Here is a 22,148-nt window from a genome sequence, read left to right on the forward strand (position 1 = left end):
TTCTTACATATCTCTGGAAACTCAGAAAAAAATTGTGGCTCTATAGTTGTGAAACGCAGTGTACTAATGTCTGATTACCAAAGATTAAGTAGTTTCATTGACCAAGGATTTGGTGCGCTAATTTTTTTGCACCAATTAAATAATTATGTACGAGCAATGTTTCTTTCGACACATATTTTTGTTCGACCTAATTTCAAGCATTACAATCGAAATGTGATCGGAACGAACTCATTTGTCTAATTCGCCTGATTTCTATTTTATGCATTTCATTCTGGTTGATTTGTACCATGAACTCGTCATTGTGGCTCGGTGGTCGAATTCAGCGGACGGTGTGCATATAAATTGTACCTTGTCTTTCTTTTCCAGACCGCACAATCACGGCAAACCGATGTCTCAATTGGCAATTGGCGAATAATTCGCAAACAATTTCATTCATTAGTACAATTATTTCCTGTACTGAAAGTGAAATTAATTTGCAAATTATCTACACATTTGTTTCGCTTTTTCTTCAATGTTTCAAAATAACAATAAGATACAAAGTCGAGTGGTCACAAAACGTCACATTCTCAATGATATACACTTTCGTTGCGCTCAGTGACGCGTGCTATATGACGTAGGTGAATACGAGTTTGTGTGTTCCGGTTTTGGACGCTTGGCGATTCGACAACATTGTATAAGTCATTGCTATTATCCCAAAATCAATTTGTTGTTTCCAATCTAAATACTATGAGACAGAAATAATGAGCGCATGGTCATACGTAAACAATTACAAGGGTCATAAGATGCGTCCGCGCGCCGATCGACTCGCGCCAATCGTTTCGGCCAAAGTTCACCACCAACCAGTGATAACAACAATAACAGAAACGGCGCTCATAAGCTGAGTTATCAATCAATCAGTCGCACACACCTCCAGCTACGCGAGGGTGTACGCGAATGGCAGACACGAAGCCAGAGTGCGACGCATCTTCCGTCTCTCCCACGACGACGGGATTCGACTCTGTCCGAGTCGTCCGTTTGATGGTGGTGAGACGCAACCGCTCCACCAATACTTGACGGGACATATGAGATATGTGTACGGTCCCGAGCGACTGCCATCTGGTAGCCTTAAAAACGGTTTATTTCCGCCGAGCGGGCTTCAGTCTAGCTCCCAGTGAGGTTGGGATCGCGACGGCGTGAAAAAAGCCTCCAAAAAAGGTCATTGTGCAATACCGAGTGCGCGCGAAACGGCGGTGGAAAATCTAGTGTGAATAGCATTCGTTGCGCTAAGCTTGTGCTGCTGAACAGCTGCAGCATATTGTAAGTGCCGGAAGTGGGCAGTGTCACAGAGTGAGCCACAGAATCAAAGTTGAATCCTGAAGTGGCGAAGGAGTGCTGAAAGCGTTTTTAAGACAAATCTGAAAGTGCAGGTGTCGGGATATTTAATGCAGTGATAATCGAATCGATTGGTGCTTTGATCTTATTGCGTATAGTAGTGACAACAGGTAGGTGGATATCGCGGAAATGAAACCATAAAAAAATGGTTGAGAAGAGCCTGACCATTGTATATTGTACAAATTTGATATTCATGCTTCAGAGATATTTAATGGATATGTCTAAAGTGCAAAGGGACCTTGTTCGGTATTTCTCAAATTACTGGAAGGGTGTTTCTATTTGATGCTGTTAATTATACTCAGTTGGCTCTAAACATATTTGTAAATATTATCGATAGAATTTCTGTCCAAGACAACACCCGAAAACATAAAAGAATCAATTGTTGACTACTCCAGTGAATTGAGGATGACGATGAGTATATATTTTTAAAAATATTATAAAAAAAGATATCAGTCTTCAAAAATAACAGGAAGATCTGGACATCTCGAATGATTTCATTCAAATCAGTGTATAATAAATTCATCACCATGCTAGTTGATTCCTCACGATATATAAATACATAAGTTCGTTTTAATCTATCCATGTAGTAGGAAATCCACGGAATTGCAGATTACCTCCTGTCGAAGATCGTTCCAAAGTGAAGGCGTATGAATTGTGATAAATTGTACTTTACTGAAGGATGTTTGGACGATTCCACAGGATTTGGAATGATGAACAAACTTTTAAGCGCCTCCCACAGTGTCTAGTTTCCTTTCTCAGAGTAAATTGTTGAATTGGCAGCGATTCACTGTGCGTTGGACAGCGTCAGCCTCGCGACCTTTTACCATTCTGTGTATTACATACAAGATGTATTCCAAAATCAAGCCCTGTCAATTTTGAATCGGTATGCTTTCAATCAGGTATATCTCCGAATCTGTAGGATTTAGAATAAAACGTTATAAAAAAACAGTACTGTGTTTATTGTAGTTGAAAGATCCAATATTGGTTTGGAAATTTTTAATCCTGTCGAATAACAATATGAACATCCTGGGAAAAACAGAAGCTTGTGCAGATGTTGTTACGTCTATCAATCTCTGCACAAGCTGCTGGTCAACTTCATCGACTGTTTTTATTTCTAGGATCTGGCTCTTAAAATAGCAGTTTTTAGCCATTTTTCCACTCTTCTTCAGTTTAGCTTACACATAATGAGCAATACGATTGGATAGAATTCCAGACAGTTTGAGAGGATCATCTCGTTCTTTACGTCTACATCGTTATCGGGACACCACTGCACAATGGTCCAGGAGATGCATTGAGGTGGAAGTTGGCATTTAGAGCTCGACAGTTATTCTCTAGACAAGAACTGTCTCCTCGACGGCGCCAGTGGTTGTATGGTTAGCGTAACAGCCTCACAATCCGATCGGCCTGGGTTCAATCCCAGCTGGCGTCGTTGGGATTTTCTGAGGCGAAAAATCTCTGGTTACGTCTTCCTTCGGAGCGGAAGTAAAAGAAGTTGGCCCGGCTCATGAGTTGTTGAGTCTGATAGGTAGGAACAGGTGGAGTCGCCTCCCTGATGTCGGTGATTGGCACTAAAGTGGCGGAAATAGGCCGACGAAAAATAAGCGAAGATAAAAAAAAAAAGAACTGTCTTCGACAAAGTTGTTACATATGACAAAGCGCTTATTTTGATGTTATCAAAAATAGGGTGACAAAAATTGTAGATGAAATAAAAAATAAAACTTTCTTATCTTGATAGACAGTTCGTGTTATTTGAGACATCTTTGTAGAACAAAGTTTTTTTTTTCTCTTGAAATAACCGATACATATAGCGCTTTTTTCTAGGTTGAGTTAGGGTCACCATGAAAAAAAAACTATATCTTTGCTCGAAAGACTTTTAGAACATACTAATTCAAACATTTTGCGATGCAGAACTTGTCAATATCTCAACATCACTCAAAGTTATTGATATTTTTTCCTAAAAAATATGCTCTCTTCAATTGCTTGCCATTCTTTTTGGGGCAAACTTTAAAAATTTTTGTTGACGGAATTTGAAAGAATAAATTTCACTCTATATAAAATGTGATTTTCAAAGATATATTATTTTTGTATTTGAGTAAATTAAAATTGAAATCACGAGTTTTTGGGAGACAACCCATCAAAAACTTTGAGTAGGATTAAGATATTGACAGATTCTGCATCGCAAAATGTTGGTATTGATAAGCTCTAAAAGTCGTACGAAGACAATTTTGATGTAGAATTTTAAATTTAAAAGTTAGAGTAAGAAACCGTTTTTTCCATGGTTACCCTAATGCAACTTAGTCAAAAAAAAAAAACAAATCTTTGTGGGTGATATTTATTCTTTAGACAAGAACTGTCTTCGACAAAGTTGTTATATATGATCGAGCGCTCATTTTTAGGTTATCAAAAATAGGGTGACCAAAATTGTAGATGAAATAAAAAATTCTAATTTTCTTATCTTTATTGATAGAGATAAACATAGTTCGATAATGTTGTAGCTCCAATTATTTTAAACAACTTTGTAGACCAACGCTTTTTCTATCTTTTGATATAATCGATTTAGCGCTTTTTTCCTAAGTTGCATTAGGGTGGTGACCATGAAAACGCGGGTTTTTTGCTCTAACTTTTAAATTTCAAATTCTACATCAAAACTGTCTTCGTACGACTTTTGGAGCTTAAGACCAACATTTTGCGATGCACAACTTGTCAATATCTTAATCCTACTCAAAGTTATTGAAGGTTTTTTTTCCCAAAAAACTCATGATTTCAATTTTAATTTACTCAAACACGAAAAATAACATAGTTTTGAAAATCACACATAATGTAGAGTGAACTATGCTCGTTCAAATGCCGCTTATAAAGTTTGTTTATGTTTGCCCCAGAAAGAATGACAAACAATTGCAGGTAGCGTATTTTTTGGGAAGAAATATCAATAACTTTGAGTGAAGTTGAGATATTGACAAGTTCTGCATCGCAAAATATGTGTATTAGTAAGCTCTAAAAGTCTTTAGAACACAGTTTGTATGTAGAATTAGAAACATAAAAGTTAGAGCAAAAAAAACAGTTTTTTTTCATGGTGCCCCTAACGCAATTTAGAGAAAATGGCGCTATATCGGTTATTTCAAGAGATAGAAAAAAACTTTGTTCTACAAAGACAGTCTTCCGAAAAACACTTACACATGTGCACGCGATGTGAAAATTCCATGTTTTTGTTTGAATTCGAACATGATTTTCGCTAGTGTTGAATGTCTATCCCAAACACGAACAATGATACACAAACATAAACATGTGAAACCAAACACGATGTTTATAATTCAAGAACATCATGTACAAAAATATCACCCGATGTCGCAGTATTCATAGCTTTCGTTTCGTTTCTTTTCATACACGGAAAGAGATTATTCATCCCAAAACATTTCTTCGTAGAATACTTTTTCACAGAAACGAACTAAACATGTAGTTCGCATTACAAAAGTTGCACGAACTAAGAGGCTATGAGTTCATGCACATTTTGTAAGTCTGATTAAATAATACTTGGTTTCATGCAAAGAAAACATTCTCTGAATAGGAAGAAGCTTTCTATGAGATTTTTTTTGCGTGCATGTTGGCAATTGAAGTCTGGGGAACCGACTGCACAGCGGGCGACGTCGTACAAATGCTGACCAAAAAAATAAATATCCAAAAATTAGTCTTATATGCATCCTTCAGCGGCACATAGCAGAACCAGCAGAGAAATTTCAGCGGCTAAAATACACCACTAATTTCTCGATGTTATCACAAACTGAATGAAGGAAAAAACTAAAAGCTACACTTATACTACACTACATATGCTATTTGTGCATGCGATTGCATCATCCTTTCTTCTCCTCTTCTTCGCTCGTTTTATAGCTCGGGTCGCGTTCGTCGCGAACAAGCAATATTGGCCATTTGTATTCAAATATCCTGCCAAAATTGTTGCTATCGTGGTCGAGTGGCTAGCGTCACGCCTAACATGTCACTGCTGAATAATTCTGGTACTTTAGATTCGAGTAAAACTATAGAAATATTGTAATCAAAATTTGTTGTGGGTAACTAAACATCTCCGCCACGCTCTATTCAATTTTAGTACTTGTTTAAATAGCTAATAATAGCGAATGTTACATGAATTCAATATATAAATTGATGCGTGCACTAAATAATGATATCAGTTATGAAAACTCTGATATCAATCGACGTTTATTTTGTTCAGAACAGATAAAGAGGTTTATTTTATTTGCCCAAAATTTTAGACGAAGCACCCATTGTCATGATAGGAAAGCATTTTTTTCATGTCAACATACCAACACACCACGTGTTGAGTGGTGGTGGTGTGGTGTCCGATTCGCTTATTCTACTCTACGTACTGCCGGTGCTTGGGGTGAAAATGCAAGAGAAACTGAACACCATGTTCGAACATCATGTGAAACATTAGGATTAAACATCGTATGTCCAAACAAACTACGAATACAAACATGTCACATTTTCAAACACAGGTACGAAAAAATCATGTTTGTATTCAAACACAAAACTGCGAACAGCAGCGTGGACATCCCGGACGCAGTGTTTTTTGTGAAACATGGAAGACTGTACAAAGATATCTCAAATAACTGAGACTACAACATTTTCGAACTATGCTTACCTCTATCTATAAAGATAATAAAGTTAGATTTGCTATTTCATCGACACATTCGGTTACCCTATTTTTGATAACATAAAAATGAGCATTCTATTATATGTATCAACTTTGAAGACAGTTTTTGTCTAGAGAATAACTGTCGAGCTCTAAATGCTAATTTCCACTTAAATGCATCTCCTGGACCAGGTGTTTTCAGATTTTTTTCATGGCAGAGCACTTTTTATCGCAAAATCATTTGACGGAGCACCTGGATTTTTTTTTATCAATAAAACAAATCTTATTTGCATTGACCTTACCCAACTGGGAGCAATTCTATTTTGGTTGCGAGTCGCAGTTACACGACAACTGACCCGGAGTGAACAAGATAAATCACTATATGCCCGGTGAAATTAAATTGAATAATGGTTTCCTTCAAGATGGGTTTTCAAGTGGGAGCATTTGCTATAACTTCGCGGAGTACAAATTTCCCGCGGAGCACCATTTGAAAACCCCTGTCCTGGACCATTGTGCACCGTTGCGCATTCTTACTATAGTGGCAACTTTCCGAATCCGACCAAAACTTGACAGGACCTCGGTGGGACCCAATGAACATTAGTTGAACCATAGTGCTCCCTCGTGTTGTTGGTTGTAATGACAATCGGTGTCTTCCGGCCACATCTACAGATTCCCTACCAGATCATCTGTGTAGGGGCGCTGGTTCTCCAGACAAGTGATCCCGTAGAAAACTGCCATTATAAAAACTGTGGATTATATCACGTGGAACACTGTATAAGTTTTTTTTTCGTAGCGAATGGAACTAGTCTTTCTTAGTAGGAAGTTTTTATAATGCCGATCTGCTCGATAAAATGTTATTATCAAGGCGGAGAGTTCCATGTCGATAACGAGATGCGAGAGGATCCTATCTCCTATTGTCACTCTCCTTCGCTCTGCGTTATGCAAAGCAGAGTAAGTTACTAACTGTAATTATCATCCCGATTCTGCATTTCAATCGATTCGAAATATTTCGATCGACTTGATAAAATTCCGTTCGATCTGCTTCCCTTCGAACGTTAAATGGGTAAAGCGTTCGAAATAGGTAATGCGAAATGATAACTCGAATGATATACAAATCCGGTGGAATGCAGAATCGTGGTATATAGCGAATTCATTTAGGGTAAACTTCTTCTTCTGTCGGAGCATTGTACCACTGCGATTAGTTTGATCTATTGTAGTAAAGGGTAAACTTAGTAATTTTGGCTAGTGCCTGAACCATTTGCTTACTGGCAAAATTGTCCGCAAGAACAAATTTAGATATCTTACATCTGGAAGCTGTTTGAAGTTCAATTTAACATATGTTTTTTCGTAATGTTTTACTTCACGGTCCTGTTCTGTATCTTAATAGCCCGATCTTTGAAGAAACCTTTCCGAATGTGTATATTCCGTATTGTACTGCGAACAGAACTGAGTTTGATGGCCACATTCACATTCGGTTTGTAAGTCGGGAAATCACTTTGAAAGCCTTGACGTTCTGACGCAGTTTTCGGTCCACTGTACCGCTTCGACGTCCTGATTGAATGTTCCGGTAAATGGACAAACCTTCCTTGACAAAGAAATACTCCGTAAACATACTGCTGTCAAATATTCCAGAACCGTCCACTGGGAACGTTTTACTGGACAAATAGTGTACCGGTTCTAGATTGGCAGACCTTTAGTATAATCCTATATTTCTGTGAAAACATTGATAATAAATGGTTCCGAATTCTTTGATTTACAACTCGTTTGAAGGTTATTCATTTGATATAACAAACGACTCTTTTCAGGGCAACCATTCGGAGTATTAGAAGAGAACTTAATTTAAAATCAATTGTTCCCAAAAATTACAGTCCTAGGTAAAGCTACCGTCCGTGCCTCTGGACATAGACTTTGCTACTTTTTCACTCTTGTGGTGCCTTCTATTGAGCGTACATCTTTCAATCAGTAAAACATCAATTAAGGTGTTAATGCACCCCTTTTCTGGATTATAACACTTACAAATATTGTATACATCATGCTTGCACACTAGAGATGGGCAAACCGTTCACGAACGGTACGAACGAACTAGTTCGCCGAAAAGAGTGAACGAACGGTCGTTCTTTTTCAAAGAACGGTAGTTCTCCCCACGAACGTACTGCGAGTTTGTGAACGAACTGATTCCGAAAGAACGGTTTGCGAGTGAACTGTTTGAGAGTGAACTGATGGAGAGTGAACTGCTTGTGAACGAACTGGTTCAGAACGAACTGTTTGCGGGCGAACTGTTTGCGAACGAACTAGTGCAGCTGAACTGATTTGCGCTGGACGGAATGAACAAATATAACGAGAACGCTTGTAAGGAAAATAAAACGATATTGTCATGATGAGCAAAATGTATCTAACGCAGGGTTTATTTTGTTAATGTATACTCAATTTTGTGTTAAAAATTAAATTAGATTTTCGTAGTTTTAAAAGCAAAAATATATATTTTCAATTACATGTATTCTTTCAATTCCGCCTAACATTCATATATTTCGTGATTATCAGAAAAAAATCTGGGGGAAGCTGGGGCGATTCATGGATTAGGTAAACATAAAATTTTATAGTGAGGGCATGTTGAGAAAAAAGTTTTTTCGTGGCTTTCAATTCATTGATTGGCCTATTGCTTGTACGTGTTATTGTGATTGTTTGTATGATTGATTGTTAGTGAAAATCACTGTTGATTTTTTTCCCTGAATGAATATTATGAAATATGTAATCTTACATGGAACCAGTGTGTTGTCCAAAAAGAGAATATGAAAAATTGCACATATTTTGTGCGGATCAAATTATTACATAAATACCATACGTACACTATCCAATCCAACGATATCAATTAATAGCTGTCTATTGATGTTGGGTTCCAGCCAACATTCTATGTTGTTCTTAATACCGCTGAACGAAAGAACGGTTCAAAAGAACTGATTCACGTAGATGAACGGTTCACTCACTAACCGTTCATCAAAGTGAACTGTTTTGCCCATCTCTATTGCACACCATTTGTATCAGATTTATAGATCAAAATCATTAATGCACCTCGATGACCTAAATTCTGATTATGGTTTCTCCGATGCACTGATGTTGGTTTGTTTACATGATTACCATGGCAGCCGCGATTACGATGCCGAAACTTTTGATGAAAAACTAGAGACGGGTTATGTCTCGGTATAACCGCAAAATTGACGTAGGACTATTGTTGGCTTAGTAATCATTTGTTTGAAGTTGCATCTGCAACAAGTTCTTCAGCTGGCAGCGATGTGTAATTGGTTTAAATTTATGAAAACTAGAATCATTTCCATTAATTAAATAACATTTAACATAATATTTGATACATGTAAGTATTACCATTTTTGTTGTTTCCATGCGGTGCCAAAGATAAATTGAAGTAGTCACGAGATGTGGAATAATGGTGCTAGTAGAGCAGATGTGTCTAAAACGCGCCTGCCGGGTAATTTAATCCGCCTGATTTTCTCGTAAACCAAGAATAGCTATGCAATGGTTATAGGCAATCGTGCTAGTCAATGGTAGAATCCTACCATGGAAGTTTTACATTTGTAACATGCTTTGAAAAAATAAGAAAAATATTTTTTGAAGCGATTTTCGTTGTAATTTGTACATCATTTCTATAAGAATTTCGTTGCTTGTAACCGATTCAGATGCGATTACTGTGCGTCATATTTATTGAGTCGAGTTCCCAGTGGATATCTCAGATGAAGAAAACGATAAAAAAGGATTCACTTTCTTCTCAATTAGACATTTTCCGCATCAGCTTTCCATCGGCCAGTACGGCATACCCTCGATCGGGGCAATTTGCTCGCTTTCGGCCGGATAACATTCTCACGAGAGAAATAGCTTGTATGTGAGGGATGCCAGATGATTTTTTCAAATATTTCTGTAAATAAATGTCTTCAAATTTAATCATAATGAACAAAAAAGAGCAAACCATCACGTCATTTCTAAATCATGTTCGATAAATCACACAAACAATTGTTTTCACATACTTTGAAATGACCTTAGTATGTTTTCACAAAAGTATACAATCGCTTGTAGCCGAGTGTATTTTATTAGCAAAAAAGGCCACCGGAATAGCGTTTGAGATAAATTTCCGATGCATTGACATGAAACAAATTGAGATATACGATCAGCTTGTGTATTGTTCTGCGAAGGCAAGAATGAATCGTTAATCAATTATCGGCGACTGATTCTACGAAAAAAAAAAACATTTCAGAGAGACCAAACCATTCTACCAAGCAGTTATTTCCAAAATTTCGCAGCATTTTGAAACAATGTCCGAGGCTATAAACAAGCGAATTGAATAAAATAGCAGTGTAGTCTTGGGTCAACAATGCGGTCGTGTCTTGCACATACCCTCCTATATTTTTTTCAAGGGAAGTTTGGTGGTATGGGCTGACTCGTATCAGCTCAAGCTCCAGTAATTTATGAAAATATCCCAAAAATGATCCTTAGAAATGAATATTAACTGTTCCACAACCTTGGTAAATAAGTTAAACTTACCAAGTTCACTGTTTGTGCAGTTGTATGACTGAACAGTCCATATCAGACTAAAATCATGCCAGGGAGTAGTCCAACTGAACACTCGACAAATACGCTAAAACAAGGTTTCCCATTCCACATAACTCGAACAGTTTGTTTATACTGCTAATAATTCCGTTTTCCATGAATTTTATTTGTTCAGAAATTTACAAATTTCAAACATCTTGGGTAAAAAAGAGGCTTAGTTTAATTAATCTTGACGAATTTGTCTGCAATGATTCAGTTACTAGAGATTTTATTTTCGTTTTTTACTAATTTAATTTCACTTTGATTTGGTTGAACTTCGGTCAAAATGCGTTTGTCCGCTTGAATAACTACACCTGATTGGTATAAATCTAAGTTCGTACTCCAGCATTTTACGATCTCTTTTGTAGGAGCATTGTATCACTGGGACCATTAGTTTGATCTATTGTAGTGTGCATTTACGATCGTTGTCAACATTGTACCGCAGAAAGCTACTTTTATACCGCTAATACCAGTTCAACGGACGATTCCAGGAAGCAACGCACCGTAAACGATATGAACCCGCTCTAATTTGATCAATATAGACGCATTATACTTTAAAAACAGGTACTGATGGCACTATCTAAACGGTGCGGCTACAACAAGTTACTTAATCGTTCGAATGGCTCACGTAGTTATGTTTGCGCTGATGCGAGAATGTAGTTTCGAAGGCCAAACAAAACTGACCTTGACGTTACATATGTATTTTGCTGACAGATTTCAACGCAAAAACTTGATCGGAACGGGATAACAGGTTGAAGAGAATTGTATATTGCGAATTTAGTTTTTTTTTTAATATGAGAACCAGAATGTTGTGTTGCCTTTTATGTAACTATTCAGATTTTTTGTTCCAACTAGTATTAATACATAACGTAAAACAGCTTCTTGTTCTATTACTTCGTCACAATAAACCACGAGCAGATTGTATGATAAAATATCTTGCAAACCAAATCACATTGATTGAACAAAAGCATCTTATGACAAACGAATCTCTTTCTCTTTCCAGGGCTGACCTCACAGTAGCGCATTGTCTCAATTTCCACTTGCCTCGAACTAAGCAGTCCAGTGTGAAAACCCGTCAACACAACTTTACAACGGCCCGTTGTGCTTTGTAACATTTCGTGTCAACCAGGAAAGGGAAATTTTCATCAATTCAGTGGAAACACAGAACAAAAATCAACTAACAACCGCGATAAAAACCCGCAATAGCGAACCCATAATGAACCGACAATTTCCACAACGACAAGAGCTGCAGGCCACCGTGCCAGTGAAGCTCCTAACAGCTGGGACAGCCGCATGTTGGGCCGATTTCGTCACATTCCCGCTCGACACCGCCAAAGTGCGACTGCAGGTGAGATTCTTTGGGTGCCTTTTTTCCTTCTTGGCGATTGTTCATTTCAGACCCATCAATAGTTGAGTGAATTGTATACTCCCTCTCGAACAAACTATCAGGGCATTACGCTGTGTTGTACTCTAAATTGTTATCGAATAAAGATGGAATGCTAGCGCCAGGCAACAGAGCAGGGATTACGTCTTAAAAAAATATTACCAATTTTCAGTACATTGAATGTTATAAATATATCAAGTTCAAAACCGGTTCAAACTAACAGGCAAATATGTCGTGTCTCCCGCTGGTAAGCTGTCGTTGTCTACATCGTATGTGTGGTTATTACGGCTGTAAACAGCTGTTCGTTCACTATATAGTACTAGAGTACATGTGGACTTTGACCGGTGACGAGGCATGCGGATATAACAGCATTATCAGTCGCAGTTGCTCTGCGAAATCGCCCGTGTGTGACGTCGATGTAAGTCATGCTCTCGTACCTCAAAGGTATAATCTAGGAGATCAATAGCTCATGACTGAGATGATTTTTTTGAAAATATACCTGAAAAATGGATATAGAAAGCCGTAGGCTGGTTCATCTCTATATGTTTTAATCAATCTGTTACTTGTAATAATATATAATACTATTGTGTTGTATTATTATTTCGAAATGCAATAACATTATCAAAGAAATGCCGTAATTACATTTTAATTTTACTTAGTTATGCTTCTGAACGCTAGAATTATGTTATTTGATTTTTTTTTCTTTCATAAGGAGGGTACCATACTCTGGAAGGTCGTTGGTAATAAAGTTGAGTGTTGGGACATTTTGATGATTGGCTAACGTATATTCGAAGATGTATTTTTTTATTTTTTGGGTGCTAATATTGGGATTATTATGCTGTTTTAGCCGCAATTTTGGCAATTTTTCAAATTTTCGAAAAACTTTAGATAAATTGAAATAATTTATTTTTACATGCCAATTTCAACCAGATCTTTCCACTAGGTTCTGAGAAAAATTAACATACTTCAGCTTTGTTTTTTTAATTTTCCAAAGTTTTTCCGTATTCAAGCTATGCTGCATCATCGTTTTAATGAAAAAACGCTTCAAATCGTGCAGTTAGACAACCCTCTTCACACTCCAGTACCTCTGACACGATGGTGTACGTGATAGGTGATGGAGCAACAGTTGGAATACCACCATTTTACTTCCTGTATCTCTCGTACGGAGGATTTTTTTAAAGAGGTTAGGAGAGCTCTAACAACCTTATCTGGGCGGGTAAACCAGACATCGTGTGGGGCTCTTACCCACTACAATCAAATCCTCTATTCGAAGCCTCATTTCTCCCGGGATCTAGGCGATTACTTCCAGGGGCGGCTGTGCTCATGCACTTCACCTGTTGCTGTTACCCTTTCCCTTTCTTTTTTCATTCCACTCCATTATGCCAGCATCCGTTCACCCGCCGAGACGTGTACCGATTAGGAATTGCCCTCCAAAGTCATACGCGCCCCGTCACAGTCACCCTCGCAGGATTTCTCTTTCCAACGGTGCGCCGATTAAATAGTGCTCACCAACATGACGCGCTACATCATAGCTACTCCCGTAGGGTACCATCCGTTACAGTAGTCCTCGCAGTTGTTCACCTTCCACCGTCAAGGGTTGTCGGCACGCTGGTCGGCCCTGGTACGATTACGCTGTTTGTTGCATTCCAGGTGTCCTCGTCGGAACACATGACCCCCACGATATTTCCAGCGCGAAGGTCAGCCAGCTTCGGAGTTTCTTTCACATCCTCACACTCCGGACAAAGATGCGATCTTGATGCCAAACAGACAAACACTGCGTTAGGTATAAAATTACCTCTCCATGTTTCCTATTCACCCAGCCCAGCCATTAGTGTCGGTATGAACCTGTGCGTCAAACTGCCGTTTTGAGCCGCGCTCCACTCCTGTTGCCACCTAGCCATCGACTCTGCTCTCATTGACTTTCGAATCCCTCTGATTCCCCTCCTCCTATAACACTCGCTGTCCTTTGCAAGATGATGTCGATAGGGACCAACCTGGCTATGACGCAAACCACTTCCGATTATATGGTTTTAACGTTTGCATTAAAAAATGGACTTTTTCGGACGGTGATAAAAAAAACTAAGACAGATAATTGACTTTGATAAATTTTCCATGGAAGGTAAAAAAAAATCTACGCCCTTGCGAGCGGCTTTCCAGCAGTTAAACGAAACATTCGCCGTGGCGGACAAAAACATGCGTGTAGGCATGTTTTTGAGTTCTTTCTTCTTTTTATTTATCAATGCCTTCTCAGTTTTCGCGACAAAATTGTTGGAGTAGATCTTACGTCTTAGGTTTGCCCAGAAACGTTGAACGAGTTTGCCGACTTGGGTACCAGATCGATATTTAACCGCTCCATCCCCTTTAATGATCGCTTGGAGTAGTGGGCCGACGCCAGATCCGGTCAGAACATCGCATCTTCGCCCTTATGGGATTTCATGATGAACGACGCAACTTCCGGAAGGCATTTTGTACTATAAATTCCATCGTCCACGGCCAGTCCGCAACTAAAGAAGAGCGGCTCTGACATCCCCTTTTCACTGATTGTCAGTCACAGTAGCACCTTCTTGGTGCGTGAAATGAATTTCACTTCGCAGCTCACTTCCTTCGTGGGGAAAGTAAAATACGAAGTGCCCTGCCAGTCGTTGCCATCCAGGGTGAGATAGGTCTCGCCGTCCATCACCACCGCCACGTCGCGATTCGCCGGGAAAATCGACTCGACCTGCCTCTGCGTCATTGCCTTCAGCTCCGAGACCAGTGGACGGGACTTCTGCTTCCTGACATGTATGTCCATATTCGCCAGGTATTTTTTCACTGTTTGGCCGGTTGCACCGACCTCCCTGCCAAGCGCACGCACCGGTGTAGCCACCGGACGGCCGACAACCGTGAGCGGCAAGAAGCTCAAAAGGATGCTGAAGAGCATCCTTTTGAGCTTCTTGCCGCTCACGGTTGTCGGCCGTCCGGAACCGAGCTTTCTTTCGGTGCTCTGATTGTTGTCCAAAAGTGCCAAGATGTTGTAGGTACCTGAACGGGCGTATCCGGCGTCTACAAAGTGCCACACGATGTTCGTTTTCGACGCGGCGGGGTACACGAAGATAACGATGTCATCCGCGAAGCCAATGATTCAGCTTTAGTACGCAATCGTACCATACTGTTCCAAAGCGATGGGCCCAGGATAGAGCTCTGCGGAACTCCTGTCGTAGTTTCAATCTGCGCCTAGCCCGTGTTTGTCTCGTACACCAGCACCCGGTTCTCGAAGTGGCTTCTCAGTATTCTGCACAGATAATCTGGGACTCATCTTGTGGGCGCAGTCGCAATGACATCCCAGCTGGCACTATTGAACGCGTTCTTAACGTCAAATCAGTTTCCTCTGTGCTTCTGTTTGGCTGCTTTGTTGGCTCTTTCGATCACTATGCGAATGGCATCTACCGTTGATCTCCCTTTCCGAAAACCGAACTGACTATCAGACAGTGCATGAGCTCCCTCCGTGCATTCCGTCAGACTGTTGATTCTCTCAAATTCTCGATTCGCTGGCGAGATGCTGTTCTACTCGATGATGAAGCGAAGGTGAGGTTGCTGCTGGGGAAGTTGGGTCCATCAGAACACGAGAGGTATACCAGTTACATTGTACCGAAGAACCTCAACGAAGTTAAGTTCTACAACACGGTGAACTAGCTCAAAAGTTTATTTGAAATCCCAGAATTGCAAACCACCGAAGATTACAAAACGTTCGTCTGTCGGGTAAACAAACTTTGTATAGAATTCGAACGGGGGAAACTTTGGGAGGATCAGTTCAAATGCCTCGTGTTCGTATGTGGACGAAAATCAGAAAGCGATGCGGATATCAGGATCGTATGCCAACGACTTCTGAACCTCAAGCACGACACGGCGATGATAGGGACAGCGTCTTCGTCGGCAGTAGTGTATGCAGTAGAGCAGAAGCAGTTAAGTGGGAACCGTTCCCGCTCAGGACGAGGATCGCCAGAATCAAGATCCTCAAATCAACGAGAAGCCGGTCCAGCATCACCTTGTTAGAACTGTGGTGCCATGCACTTTTCCAAGGATTGCTCTTTTCTCAAGAATCGGTGCAAGGATAGAAGTCAGATAGGCTACAAAGATGGCCTATCTGACTTCTGGCCTAGAATCTAGAACCAGAACCAGCCTAGAACCAGAAGTGTACAGGTTTTCACCGGAAGCGAAGGATGTATGTGGAAGCAGAAGTTAACGGCAGATCAGTCTCCAGTTCGGCACTGCATCGAATATCAGTATCATTTCCGAAAAGACATGGAGGAAGATTGGACAACCCACAACAAGCCCTGTAACGGCTCAAGCTGCCACAACGTCGGGAACAACTTTGAAACCGGATTCAGAGTGTTCCTGTGAAGTAGTGCTTAAGGGGAAAAAGCGTCATAGGCGATTCTTCGTGGTCAAGCAGCAACTTAATCCGCTCGGAGTAGACCTAATCGACACCTTTAGTCTCGGATCGGAGTCCATGAATCAGTTTTGCAAATAATGTCAGCAGCTATCCAAAATCGAAATCCTCTTTTCATTAGTGTTCGGCTACCCAGTAACGCAGAAACTGAAACAGCTGCCCAGGTGCCTCGTCATTCCTCTCGTCTTCGAAGACCGTCGCTAAGGCTAGCCTCGTACAGCTGTATTAAGAGGGGAAATGTTGGGAGCATGGATATCCCTAGTGGTCAATCGATCGATCCCGGTCGATTGGCTATTAATATCAAGCAATCTCTCTACATAATATTCCCAAACCATAATGAGTGTGTAATGTATATTTTCCTCATTATTTCAGATCCAGGGTGAACAACCAGTGCGCAGTGGCCCTCTCAGGCCCACTGTGGCCAGCAGCGTTGGCGGTGGTCCGATACAGTCTTTCAAAATAAGCCCAACGACAATTCCAGCGATACCTGCCGCACAACATGTTCAATACCGGGGGCTGGTCGGAACAATCACCACCATCACCCGCCAGGAGGGTTTTCGCACGCTATACAGTGGCCTCTCGGCTGGACTTCAACGCCAGATGTGCTTCTCATCGATCCGCCTAGGACTGTACGACTCAGTAAAACTATTCTATGCTTCTATTTTCAAAGGTTGGTATTATCTATCTTTACCAGTTAGCGATGGTTTTGTAATTTTCATTCTCGTTTCCCTTGCAGAAAACGAGGCTGGTCTTCAGATAATGACACGAATCTGCGCTGGAATGACCACCGGTGGGCTAGCGGTAATGCTAGCCCAACCGACGGATGTGGTCAAGGTGCGTTTCCAGGCAGCCTCTCAATCAGCGACCGGCCGTCGGTACGCTTCCACGCTGGAAGCTTATCGCACCATTCACCGCGAGGAAGGCATGAGGGGACTGTGGAAGGGTGCCCTGCCAAACATTGGCCGCAATGCCATCATCAACGTGGCAGAAATTGTGTGCTACGATGTGGTTAAAGATTGTCTCATTTCCTACGCCCAGATGCCAAACGACATCCGGTTACACTTCAGTGCTGCGGTGATAGCCGGTTTCACTGCCACCGTTGTGGCCTCCCCTGTGGACGTTGTGAAGACACGGTACATGAACTCACCGAAGGGACAGTATCAGGGAGCGATCGACTGTGCCATCAAAATGGGCAACAAGGAAGGAGTGGCGGCATTCTATAAAGGATTTGTTCCCTCATTCGCTCGGCTTGTCTCGTGGAATGTGGTCATGTGGATCACATACGAGCAGTTCAAGCTGATCATGTTTACGCCCAAAATTGACGAACGCCATTAGTTAGGGCTAATCTGATGTATATTTGTAACATATGACTGGAGATTTCAAAGATCCTTAATGTATATTTTTAAATTATATTGAGATTGTGATAAAAAATACAAACGATAACGAATCTTGTGTAAGGAATAAAAATCAAATAGCTATATTTTGTTACCATCTCGAAGCTGAGCGACAAACGCCGGCAAGTGTTTCACATCCTCTTTCGAAACCTTCTCGCGCAAAACGGTAAGCCTCGTTGAGGTTTTGTCGTATATTTCCATCACCGTGGGATGCTCACTACCCTGATGATAGCGAAGTCTCATGAAGGATCGTAATTCTTGGAGTTCATGTTGGAGTTTTTTCAGGTTCTAAGTGAAATTTATCGAATGAATATGATTTGCTGAGACATGTTTGCATGCTTTTATTTACCTCTTCTAGAAGCTTCATCATCTGAGGGTTGCGATCCTGTTTCAACTGTTGTACTGAGCTTGCCTCGTGGCCAATCATTTTGCTGATGATGGACGTGTGAAATTGAACCTTCGGAAAAAAATATTCAAATGAAAGAACATATTTGGTTGGGGAAAAGAAATCCAATATTTTTTCGATCGATGGCTGCAGTGATCGAAACCTCGTATAGAGCTTTGCACTCTGATTTATCGGGGTTTTCAATAAGAGCGCCACAAAAGTTTTTTTTTTGAATAAAACAAAAACGGCTTCCGAAGTCCGAAGTCCAGACGTTGAACACAATTTTCGACGGTTTTCAAGCATAAATCGGCCGATACTGCTGGAATTTCACGTTCAGTATTCGTACGAAGTTCATCAATCGTCGCTGGCTTGTTGGCATAGACCATAGACTTGACCTAGCCCCACAGGGAACGGCGTTATATCGCACGACCGAGGCGGTCAATTGACTGGGCAATTTCGTGAGATAACACGCTCACCAAACTTGGTTTTCAATAAACCGATTGTTAAATTCGCTGTGTGGCTTGTGGCGCCGCCCTATTGAAACCATATATTGTCCAAGTCCTATTCACCAAATTCGGGCCAAAAACAATCGGTTATCATTGTGCGGTAGCGATTCCCCTTCACAGTAACGTGTCGGCCTTGATTATCACGGAATGATAATCAAATCATCTTCAGCCTCATCGCTGAAGATGATTTTTCGATGAAAATCAGGATCATTTTCAAGTTGTTGCTCAGCCCAATTCACGAACATACGACGCTTCTGGTGGTCAAGCGGCTTCAGTTCTTGTGTCAATCGGATCTTGTGAGGATGTAGGCCAAGATCTTTTTGCCACAACAACGTCACAGAGATGCCCAACGCTTGAGAACGACGTGTGAGAGACTGATTTGGGTTTTCCTCAATTGATGCGCTGGCGGCAGTAATATTCTCGACACTACGGGCACTTCTTTGTCTCACTGTCACGGGAACATTTTGTACTGTGTCTGCGGATTCAAATTTTTCCACTAGACGCTCAATTGTTGATCTAACAGGACGATCATGACGACCATAAATTGGATTTAGTGCGATTAAAGTTGAGGCAATCGCCTCCGAATTTCGGTAGTAAATTTTAATAAAATCGACTCGTTGGATCGTATATCTTTCCATCATGAAAACTTTACTGAAGAGAAATGTTAAGAGAGCGGGAAAAAATATGGCGTCGTTTGCTGTCCCTATCGGTCTACTTTTGTAGCGTCCCTATGGAAATACCCGTTATGATAAGTGCGACTACTGCAACATGCAGTTTTAAATACTGGAGAAGCAACTAGGATATCCAACCTTCCTGCACGGGCAAGCATGCTAGACATATCTCTTTGCTCTTCTTCGTTATTCTTGTTGCATGTGGAAAGTATGATAGTGATCACCTACCAATAACTTGATCGATCGCCATTGAATCAAGATCTCGTGAATCAGTCGATATTTCGTATGACTCCACGAAAAATATTGACTGGAGAAAATGTGTGGAATTCATATCTGAAGCAATTGTTTCGATGAATGAATTCTCTCTCTTCTAACAGTATAGTTTTATATCGAGTTTGATTTGCGATAGTGCACTTCAAGCTCAAAAGAAACGTATACCTGTTACCACTTTCCGACGTCGTCCTCCATCACTTTGGTGGGACAAGGAGTGCCCAAAGATCTAACTTGAGAAATCATCCGCTTTGAAAAAAAATCAGGAAAGCTATGGATGGGTTATACCTAAGATATAACCGCAAGGTTGACGTAGGACTGCCGAGCCAAAGCGTTGTGTTCATATCGCTTTTGAAGTCCGCACAAATTCCGGAGTGCAAAAATGCATGCGGGCACGGAAGTACCCGCACCTTGTATCTATTTTGCAATGCCGATCTCCCCAGGCTCATTTGTTTTGAAATCTGTGTTAGGGAAACACACAGATTTCAGGGATCGTACATCAACCGCTGCGCAATCATAACTGGATTTCCGAGCCGACTATCGTTTATATACAGATTTGTGTGATTTCCACAGCCTGTTTTCAAAGCAATTTTTAAGATATTGAAACAAGTTTCCGGGTTAATAGTTAACAATATAATAGTTAACACTTGGAAATTTCATCTTACGAATGAAGTGAATATCATACCACACCGTTCAGCCGGCAAAGAGGTATTCACGTCCAAATAAAGGAAAATTGCTTATAACGATTTTTCCCACATACCGTGAGATTATTTTTAAGGTTTCGACGAGTGTAAGGTTCAAGGGATTGAATGTAGGCTGTGATTTCATTCGCTAGATATATCGGCTTATGTCATACCGCTACAACCTAAACGCGCATCTTTATCGCATTGGACTCGCAGCAAGCAGTCTATGCGATAGTGGCGATGGCCACCACGGCATCGAGCGTGTTGTCTGGTCGTGTATCCGTGTATCGTGCATTGATGATACAAGCCAGACAATCGGATATCCCGTTAACGTTTAATGATGTTTCTGTTGGCCACAACAATGTATTGAAACGAAATTCTTCTCTCTGGCGTTCGATACAAGGAGACGTCTCGACTCTCTCGGCTGCTTGGGTGAGTTCGGAGGTGCTTGTGAGTCGAAGAGTGAGCCGATGTACATTGTATATCTAACAGTTTCTTCCGTTGTATCCGTTTATTATATCCTTCCTCCGACCGATAAACTTTTACTTAGTCGCGGCAATACATACACATGCTCTATTCAGATACAAGCGACATGGGTCGAAGATTGTGCCGGCCAATGTACATTCTACCCTGGATTCCTCGAGTCAAGAGAGACGCACTACGCTAGATATGGGGTACAGAATAAAGAGGCGTTGCTGATTAATGGTCAGCTTATACTAACCTCGAGCCAACCGCGAATAATCGGTTAGATATTACTAATATAGCTATACGGCAAAAATTGTCGAAATATTGAACTAACTAACGCCATATGAGCCTTAATAAACATATATATTTTGAGAAAAAAAACAGTACTCAGTGTCCCTAACTGATCATCTTTGTTTGTTATTCTAGCTACAATGTCCACACAACAATCATCATGTGACGGTAATCCCAGTCCCTTACCGCTCACGTTTTCGGTCTGCTGCATCGGTAATTGGCACTATTAATAACATAACAATGGAAACCTCATATCAACAGTCCCGCTGCGAACAGTCCAACTGTGAACATTCGAAAAATAGGAATATTCTTACGCCGAAAAAGGCGACATGTGTTATGCATCGATAGAATCGGAATACTCTTACGCCTAAAAATGGCAACAGTGTAATATACAACAAAAGTTATCTTAAGATAAAAATATACACGAATGAATTCGGCTCTGTTACAGGTGAATTGATAAATGAGCCTAATAAAATAAACTATAATAAAAAATGATATAAAAAAACACTATACCATTCCATACAGAATAGCTGGAAGACTGGGAAATGCGCAATATCGTCAAGACTCTCTGTCAATACAATCTATATACATAAAACTCGAACACAACTGAACCGAACGACATGAAAATTGATATGTAGGGGTTTTTGGAGTCGAAGATGGTTCTTGAAAAAAAATCTTGAAGTCGAAGATGGAAAATCTTGAAAGAGAATTGTAATAATAATATAATTATAATTATATTCATTATAATAATATTCATTATAATAATATTATAATGAATATTATTCATTATAATAATATTATAATGAATATAATTATTATAATGACGAGTTTTTGTAGAAGTACTAGGAATTTTATAGTAAAAGGTAATTTTAAAGGGTAGATTAGAAGATCAATCAATGAACAGTTCTGCGATTGGACCCATGAACGTGCACTGAGTGAGAAAACGTGAATGTGAAAACGAAAAATAAATTTTGGGCGGGACGAAGTTTGCCGGATCAGCTAGTGTCTTATACAGCTCCACAGGGGTCATCCTGGTATACAACGGATGAAATCTATTGCAA

The 22,148-nt window shown here is 40.4% G+C and overlaps 2 protein-coding genes across 4 annotated transcripts in view; one reads left to right on the forward strand and one right to left on the reverse strand.

Moving 5' to 3' along the window:
• Positions 1–22,148, reverse strand: part of LOC129771559 (recQ-mediated genome instability protein 1-like) — a 73,547-nt gene that overhangs the window by 37,984 nt on the left and 13,415 nt on the right. For both annotated transcript variants that reach the window (XM_055775308.1, XM_055775309.1), the window contains exons 3-4: positions 18,166–18,273; positions 17,912–18,104 (exon numbers count right to left, since the gene is read on the reverse strand). In XM_055775308.1, coding sequence (XP_055631283.1) covers positions 17,912–18,104; positions 18,166–18,273 — 301 coding nt within the window. The remainder of the gene's footprint in view (positions 1–17,911; positions 18,105–18,165; positions 18,274–22,148) is intronic.
• On the forward strand, positions 1,116–17,900 carry LOC129771561 (dicarboxylate carrier SLC25A8-like). 2 transcript variants are annotated; one of them, XM_055775310.1, is made up of 4 exons: positions 1,116–1,481; positions 11,613–11,957; positions 16,795–17,092; positions 17,159–17,900. In XM_055775310.1, exons 2-4 carry the CDS (start codon positions 11,826–11,828, stop codon positions 17,755–17,757), a joined length of 1,029 nt encoding a protein of 342 aa, XP_055631285.1. In that variant the 5' UTR covers positions 1,116–1,481; positions 11,613–11,825; the 3' UTR covers positions 17,758–17,900. The 2 variants fall into 2 exon arrangements, with proteins under 2 accessions (XP_055631285.1, XP_055631286.1); XM_055775311.1 differs by lacking the exon at positions 1,116–1,481 and adding an exon at positions 11,050–11,173.

This window comes from Toxorhynchites rutilus, chromosome 2 (assembly GCF_029784135.1).
Source record: "Toxorhynchites rutilus septentrionalis strain SRP chromosome 2, ASM2978413v1, whole genome shotgun sequence".
Lineage (NCBI taxonomy): Eukaryota > Metazoa > Arthropoda > Insecta > Diptera > Culicidae > Toxorhynchites > Toxorhynchites rutilus.